At 41.3% G+C, this 11,915-nt stretch overlaps 1 protein-coding gene across 1 annotated transcript in view; it reads right to left on the reverse strand.

The window, feature by feature from the left end:
• Positions 1-11,915, reverse strand: part of PCDHAC2 (protocadherin alpha subfamily C, 2) — a gene marked incomplete at its 5' end in the record, with an annotated part of 49,830 nt that overhangs the window by 27,181 nt on the left and 10,734 nt on the right. Inside the window, one exon of the mRNA XM_010135071.1 lies at positions 9,607-9,705. Coding sequence (XP_010133373.1) covers positions 9,607-9,705 — 99 coding nt within the window. The remainder of the gene's footprint in view (positions 1-9,606; positions 9,706-11,915) is intronic.

The raw sequence follows: 11,915 nt of genomic DNA on the forward strand, positions 1-11,915 counted from the left end.
GCGAGAGCGTTTGGGGCCAGGTGGATGCTGATCCAGTCCCCCAGCATCGCCACAGAGCACTCTGTGATAAGAAAAATTTTAATTTTTCTGCCCTTGGTTTTTTCCTTTTTAAACCAAGATAACGCTCGTGTCCTTTCCCTTGTGTTGCCAGACTTCGTCTGCCCTGCTCATGTAAGCGGTAACTTCCTTACGGCAAAGTCTGTCTTTTGGTATTTGCATGGGCTTTGTGCAGCGCAGTCTGACCTGAGAGGCACCGCCACACTACAACATTAACAACCGCCACTGACGCAGTGCCCTGTTACAAAAATAAACGCATGAAAAATACATTCATGACCCTTGTCTACAGCAAAGTGCTGCACACAGGCAGACATCCATTAGGGAAGATGTAATGTTACAGAGGGTCTGTACTCCCTCAACCTCTTTTCGCCTTCAATCACTGGCAATATAAATACATTCCACATCAAAATTTCCTAGAATTGCTTAGAACCTTCCTTATTTCATCCACTGCTTTTCTATTAGATAATGAATTGTATATTGCAAGACATAACAGGGTTGAAATTCCTGTGGGATCATGATTATCATAGAATGTTCTAACATTTAATTGAGTATATTTTCCTTCAAAGAACAAAATGCAGCCCATAACAAGAAAGAAAAGAAAGAAAGAAAAGAAAGAAAAGAAAGAAAGAAAAGAAGAAAAGAAAGAAAAGAAAGAAAGAAAAGAAGAAAAGAAAGAAAAGAAAGAAAGAAAAGAAAAACCCCCCCCAAAAGGGAGGCACAACAGGGAGAAAACAAAGCAGCTGTAGCCTCATGTGGAAACAATTTGATTACCATCAGTTCCCTGAAGTACTGACCAGATAAGCAATTGTTTAGCTTATAAATTCTGACAAGATCATAACGCAAGGTAGTACAGCTGCAAGTGAATGTTTTTTCTATTTATTTATTGAAAACTCTGAGAAAATAATAGACATGGGAATCAAAATCCATGCTTTCCATGTAGCTACAGAATATTACCAGAAGACATGCAAGACAAGCTCACTGATATTTCTACCAAGATCACAAAGAAGCACATGCCTAGAGCAATGGACAAGTGAAAAACCTGCTAAAATTCGAAAATCAGACTTTATTTTACTTACAAAAGAATTTCCTCCTAGAAGTCTAAGAATCAATCACACCATCTCTCTATTCTTTTTGTGTTCCACCACCACCCCCCTTTTTGCTCAGCTACAGCATCATTTGGGGTATGTCTAACTTCTAGACAGCAGGTTAATCAGGGTTGGAAACCTGATAAACTGGCTGGAGTTTTTAGTCATTTGATTCAAACGAGTTAGTAGACTATTGGCCATTATGGACATGACAAAACTCCCCATAATCAAAGTCAGGTGCTTTTCAGATGTTACTTCATTCTTACAACAAGGAGTAGCGTTAGTAACAGCTATCAAATGAGAACCATTTTTAGGTGCAACTGTAACTTCCATTTTGAGGAAGCAAAGAGCTTATTACAGGAAAGGATGAATTAAGTAGACAAGGAGCTGTTGTCATTAAACGTTCTCCAAGCACCTAAATACAGAAATGAGAGCCTGCCAGCCAGCTAAACTGCTTGTGTGAAATCTCTTCCTTCATCTCTCCCTAAAATGACAAAGTCTCCAGCTGCAGCAGCTTTTGTCCACAAGTTGGGAAGACCTGCTTTATATTACTCAGTCACAGGAAACCACTAGCCTTTGGCCCCGTTACTCTTTATTTATTCCTGGGTTTGGAAATATTGCAGGTTTCCTGAGATATTAGTATCTCAGTGGGAGCTATCAGTCTTACTTTCTTCAAGAAATCCAGATTGGAACAATCACCCCATGAGGAGTTTAGAAGTTGGATGTCATCGTCTCCACTTTGGCAAATTCAACAATTGGCTCCAGTCAGGGACAAATGTGGCCCTAATCTAAGCAGAAGGGCCACACAAGCACAGGGACTTGACTAAATGACAGGATGCACAAATGCATTGTGCATTGCCTGAGGCTAATGAGAAAGGTTAATTCCTCTCACAAATCTTTGCAGCAGGTGGAATCAAGAATTCTCCACAGTATGGGAAGGAATAAACTCTTTCAAGACCACTCTCTTCCACAGTCAGAACAAAAACAGTGTCTTATTCAAACACACCAAGACAAACAGACCACACAACTTGGAAGTTTCCATCAACAGTCTTTGTCAGACTCTGATGAGTCCTTTTTTCCCCTCACACTGAGTCTTCAAGGACTAAGGTATCACACACTATGAGATCTCTCATCCATGTCATCTAATTTAGTTGGTACACTCCACTGAAAAATAATGGACCCTGTGATAAAGATCACAAATGCTATTTCAGGTCAGCCATGGGTTTTCTGCAGCTAAGAGGAAAATGACAGAAAGTCAATTTAACATTAGCCAAGCCCTGACTGCAGTTTCTGCATAATATCCATCTTCCCCTCCTTTCTTTGCCCATTCAGCTGAACAGAAATCTAAACTAACCGATTCATTTACCTTGTCCTGGCTGCAAATACTGAAAGCCCAAACTGCTGGTTCAACTATACTTTGCATGTGGTGAAGCAGACGAGTTCATGGTCAGAACAGTCATTAGCTTTTAAAAAATACTAATCAGTGTGTCAGACTGCATCTGTCATAAAAATACTTTTTTTGACATGTTCTTTTGAAAAGTATTTCCAATTTCAAAATGCTTTTATTCAGGCTAAGCAGCATCTGAAATTCTCAGTCCTCTCTAGCTTCCATCAGGCTGTCAGAAACAAGAAGCATTTATCACAGAGAAGTCTTAGTTCAGTATGAAATATTGAAAAGGTGATGTGTGGCCAAGCCAGTGATCTACATTTCAGCATTCCTGGAATAACAATACAGAGGGGAGACAGCAGACAGATGAGCAGGAAGAGACTCGAGTCAGTGGATGAAAGGAATACACAAGTTTTGAAGAGAAATAGGGAAGAGAGAGGTGCACACTGACAAACCAGATAGGTAACAGGGAAAAAGTGAAAATGGAGGAAACAGAAGTGGAAATCCCAAGAGCAGGAAGTATACAGGGAGTATCCAGGGAATAGTGTACTGAGAGGATGGGCAAAACTGCGGACTCTGCATCACGTGCCTCAGCCACTAGGTAGAATTAACTTGAGAATTCAATGACCAAGGTCAAAACATGAGATAGAAGAAATGGACTTAGCCTTCTATGGTCCTTGCGGATTATTTCTATTCCAGTGTAGTGTCACTGCTCTGCACCTACACGAGAACGCTGGCAGGATTTCCTCCTCCTGACTGCACTGAGCTGGTACAGATACCGCAGCTTTAAATAACCATTTTAATGTGCCTTATGGGGATGATTTTTTCCATGATTACAAGAAGCTATGAACTGAAACTATATGATACTTTGTAGGCTTAGGAACTAGTTACACTGCTTAGGAGCTTCATTTGGGGGATTTATTGAATCATTCATTTGAAGACTAATTTTCATGAGAAACATGAATAACTTGGTTGTTCTATATTTTCCCTGTTTTCTCCTTTAAAAATATTACATGTATTATCACAGTGTTTCTTAGACCACTTAGGATATGGTTCTTAGAGCTGTTATTTAGCTATGTAGGTATTTCTGGGTTTGCAAGTTGGAATTGTGAAATTACATAGAAAATTGGTTATTAATTAAAATAAAAAGAGGATAGAGATGTGCACAGTCGCATTTTCTACCTCCTTTCATTTGAAACGGCTGCAGCACTCTACAACAAACCAAGGTCCCAGTTTTGTATTTGGATTGCTGATTAGTTATGATCTTTTACAGCTTTAATCAATGAACTGCTAAGCTAAGCCAGACCAGTGTTCTCCGCTCTTATTTGTAAATTAACCTTTAACAGTCTCAAAGCAGCAGCACTTCCAGCCCCTGCTCATTCTTTGCAGTGACTGCTTGATGACTCTTAATTAGACCCTTTTTCTGTGCGTAAGAAAGGTCATTTGAAGGAGGTAAGTAGACACTCGCTGACATTTGAGAAGAAATTGTTCTCCATTCACAAGCTATATCACATGAAATACATTATACCTCAGCTCTCATACTCTCAAATTTATTTTTTAAGCTCTTTCTCTTTAAACTGAATATTTAGAAAAATACTTGAGAGGCCAAGAGCACTCTGACAGTACTGTGGCTCCTGGTGAGCTTTTACTTAAGTGTTAAGCGCGCTGAATTTCAAGAACAGTGTCTGTTGCAACAGTCGAAGAGTCAACCTGAGGGGAAAAAATTCATTCCTTCTATGCTGATGGTATTAAATGGGCTCAAAGATGCAGACAGATCAAATGATAATTCCATGAAAAGAACAACTAACTGCAATGCGGCTTTCTGTCCCCTTCATCACAATTTATCACCCAGTCTCAGTGTGCCAACTTCTTTCCAGTGACCTATGCTCAGCAGTCACTTATGAGTCTACACTGTGACATTCCCAAACTTACATGCCTCCTGCAGACCTTCTAGCATCCTTTTCCAATTGTTTCCCCCTACCAGATCCTCTGTGCTCATCTTCCTATTCCAAGATTTTTATTGGTGTCCCCCCTTCACGTCCTTAGATTTCGCTCAGATCTCTCCCACTTACACTAACGCTTTAACTCGCATCTGGGCCCTTCTCACACTCACTGGAAGAAAACATCACTTTCCGACAGAATGTTCTTATTCAAGTAAGATTTACTTGCTTGACATACAAATTAGTCTGTGACACACAGAACTGTGTATGCCACAGCTTTCACTAGATAATCACAATCATTTCTTCTCCCAGCAAGGCATTCTTAGACATTTTTATTCAAATCCACACAATCATTCCCCTCTTCTCGTCTTCACAGCCTTCCTACATTCAAAACACTCTACTGCAAACCAGCGGTACAGAATTTACTAGGAGCACTGACCTTACTTTTCAGCTAACCTTTCTTATTTGCCACATTTATAGTTGCTTCTCATATTTAATTTTCAGCATTATCACTTATTCTACAGCCCGTGCCCCATCCATGGGCCTCTTCTGCATTCCAGCTGATTGCAGCAGGAACCATCCTCTGAGAGCAACATAAATCAATCCCAGAGCAACTGCAGTTTCCAGCATAAAACCTAACAGTCTGTACAGCCTTTCAGGGCAGTGTGAGAGTATATGGGCATGTAATCCCCCCGCCAGTGTGGCATGTGTAAAAAGGTCACAGTTAGGCAGCAGGTAAGGAACAGCAGGAAGAACTGAATAGAGGAAAGCTATGATAGACACAGACTTTGGAGGACAAATGTTGAAAGAGTCACGCTTGGGATGATGGGACACAAGGAGCTTTACATCGTTGTATAAAGATTTCATACATACATACACAAACTAATATATATAAAATATATATACATACATAAATTGTGTACATATATAGAGAGATATATGTACATACAGCCCTCTTCAGATCTGGACTGAACTCTGAGTTTCTTGGTTATAATTTTCTCCTGCCTTTTCATGAGCTATGAAATCCTCAGCTAATCTGTCTCTCCTGCTTTTTTCCCTTAAGGAGCAGCAGCCAATATTACCACTGCTGTTTACTTGGCCAGTTCAAGGGATAAACATATGCACCCTGAATGCCAAGCATGAAGAACTGCCCATGGTGAGGTCAGTAGATTCTCACAAAAGACATAAGATGCTTAAAAAAAAACCCAAGGCTACCACCTCTCTTCCCCAGCTAATTACCTGGGAAAAGGACAGCAAAAGGACAAGTAGAATAATATTACCATAAAATCAGAAGCATAAAATGAGCATATTTTAGAACGGTATTTTCCTATGCACCCTTAATTCAGCCCCTTTGCATATTTGTAAGGCTGGACACCAAAATCCTGGCTCCCCTGAAGCCAGTGGGCTATTTGCCATGGACTTCAGAGATGCCAGGATTTCACCCGCAGTCTGTCTTACTCCTACATGCTTACAGATTTCAGGTGCAAATTTTTTCATGAAGTACTTTCCTCTTTTGTTCGCAGAGCTGCCTGAATGGAGGCATTTTTTCCCCCCTCTCTATACGTGGGTGTGACCCAGTACCTTATTTGCTGCACACATCTAAAGGCTACAATGAACGCAGGATTTAAAATTCCTCCTGGCTGTTTTTCATCACAAAACCTTCTCGTTCTCCTGAGTCTTACATGTGCTATGAAAGCATCTTTAGACCGTTTTTGTGAAGTTCTGTTTTGTAGATTGGAACCAGAAGCACAATAAAATGCAGATCTGTCTAATTGCCTCTATTTCTAAATTCTGAATTATGCACAGGGCTGATTTACTCAGCTTCACTGTGGGATGTTTGGATCAAAGTTTCTGTTCATGTTAGTTTCTGTTACAAACTCCCACCATTTCTGCAAATCAAGCTCCATTAATTCCAAGTCAGGCATCTGGAAAATAAAGTTCACTCAGGTTAGTGGTCACCTATAGAAAATTCGATATAACTGTCAAAACTGTTGAAGGACATAGAGCAGACACCAGAAATCTGTCTGCATTTCCTGAACTTACTACATAGCATGTGGGGGACGAATGAAATGCCCCAGAGAGCTAAACCCAATGCTATTCTCTGCTCAGAGGGAGTTTGAACCTTCTTGTCCCACCTCACTTGGCAGTATCCTGACTACAAACCCACAAACTATTGGTGTGTAAGAAAATGCAAAGACAATTAAAAAATTAATCAAGATTCACTGTCCCCTGCATGGGTGAACTATGCAATGAAGTCAGCAGGAGTGCTGTCAGCCAAACGAGGGCCAAGTTTTGCTCAGGCAACACATATTTGCTGAAACATCATGTGATGTTTGAGTACAGCTATGTATCAGGAATGAAGGATTTACTGATTTAACACTTGCTCATTCTTCTTCAAGTGTTCCTATAACACCATCTTTGAATGCTCTCATTCATTAACTCTCTGAATCTGTCTCTGTGAGGCTTTTCACCCATGGCTTTTGTGATTGCTAAATTAAATGAATGGTTTAGTGACAAACTGATTGGGATTAATCAGTTGACTAAAACAACTGCTTGGGGATTATGTGCACAGAGCAGGCTTGGAAGCGGTTTCTAGAAATCAGAAGTGGAGACCTGCAGCTGATGATAACAGAGATAACAAATAGGTTACCTAGGAGTTTATCTGGACCCAGGTGCACTCCATTCATATGCAAATGATATGGCGGGAGCAAATACATTGGTTGACTCAGTTGACTGCAATTGACCATAAAGAGTTGAAGCTCTTCTGAAAAGCATCAGTTGGGTATGTCAACCTGATGAAAAATATTACAGGTCTTGAACCGGAGCCAGGAAAAGAAAGAAGCACTGAAAGACATATTTGTGGGAAACTGCAGCTAGGATTCTAAAACAGTGGTAGTAAATTGCTGAAACTGTGAAGCATGGTGAGGTACTTCAGCTATGAAAATTAACACAATCATTACTCCTGAGATTTCCCTATCAATTGCCCGTTTGCTATTAAGGACCAGGGATGTCTGTAGTTTTTGCTTACAAGGAATGAAGACTATTACCCGAAACCCACTAAAAAAAGATCTAATTTATGTTATGCCAGGGTCACTAATCCATTGGGAGTGGTCAAAGATTGAACAAATGAGTCGTCATTGCTCAGGGAAAAATACTCATTTACAAGGAACCTGATTCCCAAAACCTGCATTTAAAGGTAGCTGTAACTATCTTGGATATTCTATAATGCAATTTTAATTGGTCACATTTTCCTGTATGGCAGGAAAAAATCCTGTTGCTGAAGGTATTTCTTACAACCTCTTTGAATACATCACCTAGAAATAAAAAATACAGAGAAACAGTGATTTACAACACTCAGGGCCAGAGTAAACAGCCTTGGCACTTGGATTGTCACCTCTCCAGCTGCCCATTTTCCACAGGACATCTTGCCAGCTTCTCCTCTAACTATGCCTTGCAGTCTTCTCCACCCTACGTGGCCACCAACATACAGAGCAGCGTGTGTGACAGGGATGCATTCACCGCGCAAGTGCCTCATTGCGTGATCATGGAAGGGAAGAGCAGTAAGAGCCAAGGGTTAGTGCTGCTCCTCAAACAAACTGATGTTCAGGTTCCCAAAGCAAGTTTAAAATTATAAGACTCAAAAGGAATAGGAAGGAGGAGTCCAGATAGTGGAACAGGGCTCTGGGACACGAATTCCAATGACTTCCTCAGAAGACAAGACCATTTCACCTTTGCATTTACATTAATGTACTTAGAAATCTGCACTGGCGGCAAGCAAACATCTGGGTGAGTATTTGCATCCATACTGAACTTGCTACAAGGTAATACACCAAGCGCTCAGTCAAGGATGATGTGTGGCTGAAAGCCTGAGGAAACCTTTGTAAAGGTTAAGGTGTACTTGAGGTGACATTTTCAAATGCAAGCTCCACAGTTACGCACCCTTCACAACATCCACAAGCTGTGTCTTCCTGCAAAGCCTGCAACAGAAGGAAGAGCACACGAAAACCAGGTAATTACAACCTAGGGGCCCATTGCACATTATATTACTCGTGATTTCCAAATTTGTTTCTGCAGACAACTTTTCTGCAACTCCACTGCCGGTCCTGCTGGGCACCATTAATCCATGGATATGTTATAACTGTGATTGCAAAACCTGAAGCTGCTCCCCTGACCTCTATCCAGGTAAAAATTCCCATTTAATCCAAGGGAAAACTTTGCACCAAAAAGTATTAAATAAAGCAGCTCTCACATCTTTTTTGCTGGAGTTCCCAGTTCCCAGCCTTTTACCTGCCTCTGTGCCATAAGCATCACTCCTCATTTGAATTTCCGGAGGACTCACAATGTTTGCAGAGTACAGGGCTCACAACTCTTCACAAAGCATCGCTAAGTTGACAGCGGACGTGACTGAAACTGCTGATCACACCAGCGACCAGCTGTTCCACTACATCTCTATATTAGTCCTGCTCCAATGTAACAAGCGAGAATATTTTATTGCCTGCGCTGCAAATGATGCAGGTGATTTTTTTATTCTTAACTCAGTGAGGACCTTTTGCCAATCCTTACTGTGAAGTCATCAGTCAGTGACTGAGTAAATTAAGCCACACTCTAAAATGTGGGTTTGGTCATTTATTTTGACAAGCAAATAATAGATTAGTTTCCGTCATCATTTACTAGTGACTGGAAACAGCTAGCAAAAAAAAAAAAAGGGTCTGATTTGACCACAGAAAATGAGGAGAGACATTCAAAGAGACTTACTGGGTTTGTAAAAATAACAACGGGAGAACTGATAAGCTCCTACCCCAGTTCTACTGTTCTTTTGAAATCAGCTCTAGACCCAAGCATTTTGAATCTGAACACACCCATCTTAAGACCTTCCAGTATTCCACTGCACAAATCAGTAACTTCAAAAGGCAGGGTGAAAGCTGGGACGAAGGACTCTTATCTCTAGTGCTCACCTGAGACTGAGTAAGGAAAAACAGGTATTTTATGCTTCTTTATTCCATGCTATTTAGATTCCATAAGTTAATTTACAAGAACTTCACTCAAAGACACAGAACAGAAGAAGCCAGAAGCATTAGGAGGTCGATTTCAGTGAACATTAGATCCCGACACATGTTCTGGATTTTCACACCCTTACCTGGAGTAGCACTGGAGACCGTTGGCCACTGCTGATCAGGCCCTCCTGGTCCTCCACGCAGGACTCCTGCCTCCTCCACATGGACAGCACTGCATAAGCACAGATCGTAGTTAGATTACACAGTTCCCGTCTCCCTGGGCTCTATAACACTTCCCTTTCTTGCTGCTTCCCAAGGTCATGACTGTTTGTCACTGTGCAACTACTGCTACAGTATTGCATGATGCTGACAAATTCTGCTGGAGCATTAGAGAAGTAGCTGTTCCGACCTGTAAAAGTTATCTTTGATCGTTCACTAACACATACCTGCGGCATAATTTATAAAACTAACATACCTGCAGGACACTGTGCTTTCCTTGACTGGAAGTCACTAACAAGGAAGTTACACACCTTCTTTGCTCTTATGATGTACTGCCATTAAAGCAAATGATTAAAAGTTGGTGGAGTTAGTTCTGAGCTTTTCTCATTATGCTGCTTTAACTGACCCCACCTTTCTGGGTTACCACATGAGCGATTCAGAAAGAGAAATTCATTTTCTCAAATGTAGAAACTCTCACAGCAAATTTTACAGTGTCGCATTGTGAGCACTTGACCTTGAAAGTACCAATTTGGATATTAGCCAGCACCTGACGTGGAAGGAAAAGAAAAATAATCTGCTACTTTTAATGCAAAACTAAGCACTGTTTTGTGAAAAACAGGATTCTGTGACTGTGTCCCTGTCTCTGCTCACCCACTTTCAGCTCCCTTCCACACTCCCAGCTGAACTCAACAGGCAGTTTCAACCAAATGTGGCAGATGTCAATCAAGGGTCCTGTGGATACCAAATTTCTATGAGTTTTATGAAAAATAAGTGTTTTATGAAAAAGCAGCATTTCATGAAAGCCATCAGCTGGGCAGGTCACACAGCCTCAGAACCTGAGATTTCAGGTAAGGACAGGGGCTGCTGATGTGGGAGAGCAGAGGAACACATATAACTTTCTCAAATGGCTTCATTAGCACTCCTGTTTGTGGGATGAATTGCTTTAAATGAGCTCTGACTTCCCGTTAATTGTTCAAGTAACTTCAGGCAAGATCTTGAACACTGTACAGAAAGGAATGTGGATCCCCAGGATCACGTTGGGAATACACAAGAGCAGCCTGACTCTGAGGACCAGTAGGTAAGATGTTCAGGTAGGCAGGACAATTCCTGCTTCAGGATCCTGCTCCCTAGAATGTTTATTCATTTTGCAGTAAGCAATCAGGGATTAAAAAAAGGCGGCAGCAGGAACATAAAAGAAACAAACCAGTTTGCCCAACAGGCCACAGAGTCAAGCTTGCTCTTTCTTCCTTTCCTTCTGGTCCCCGAGGTTTAAGTTCCTTTTTACAGAGCAGCCCAAAGGCAGCTGGAGGGGAACCCCACGCCCCCACCTACTTGAAGCACTGTCTCAGGGATGGACCATCTGAACCTGAGTTTTGGGCTTCAGCCTCATGAAGACTTCAGTCCTGTGAATAATGGATAAAGGGGGATAACTACAGTCCCACTGCACCTACGATTTTGGGAAAAGCATGTCATCCTGCTTCATAGTGCCACAGGCACTACCACAGCCCAGCCTTGTAACTGCATCTAGACCTGCAAGGCAGTCTTACTAATCATGTCAGATTACACCTGAATATAAAACCAGTTTTCTAATCTGTTCAGGAAGGGAGAGCAAAAATATTATTCTACTTAGGCTATAAAAATTAAACCCCAAGTTCACTGTAATTCTCTTTTTCCTGGTGTACTGAGTAGCAAGTTATAGCAAAGACGGCTTGCGAAGTTAGCCAGAGGACTTTCGAAGATGTTTAAACAGATTTGGATACAGCCTCATTTTTCCTTCTTTGAAAATCCATCTCTTATCTTCAAAATGTCCTTTAAACTGTATTAATCATCTTGATTGCTCCACGTGGTTAATAATCCAACTGCAGGAGCAGCATACTCTTATGGTAACAAGAGACAACAAGATGGAAACTGCTGCAGACAGTCTGTTGAAACCTATCAGCACTGATGATTACAGGGAGCTTTAACGTAAACAAAGAGTGTATAATCACAGTTAAATAACTCAATAATTGGAGCAGTTATGTTTCGACAGTCAATGTATAAAAAGGCAGGAGGTAAGCACAAAAAAAAATGCACAGATCTGTAGTAGCAACAGCAGCGGAGCTCAGGTGCTTTCCCTCTCGGAGTGCAGATACCCTGAGTCTAGGGCATCAGAGTCAGACAGCTTTGTCCTTTTCACTGAGGACAAAGACAGAACTCCCCGACGCGTGGAGAAACACCATACGTACCTTTGCAT

This window comes from Buceros rhinoceros, unplaced genomic scaffold (genome assembly GCF_000710305.1).
Source record: "Buceros rhinoceros silvestris isolate BGI_N320 unplaced genomic scaffold, ASM71030v1 scaffold15714, whole genome shotgun sequence".
NCBI lineage: Eukaryota > Metazoa > Chordata > Aves > Bucerotiformes > Bucerotidae > Buceros > Buceros rhinoceros.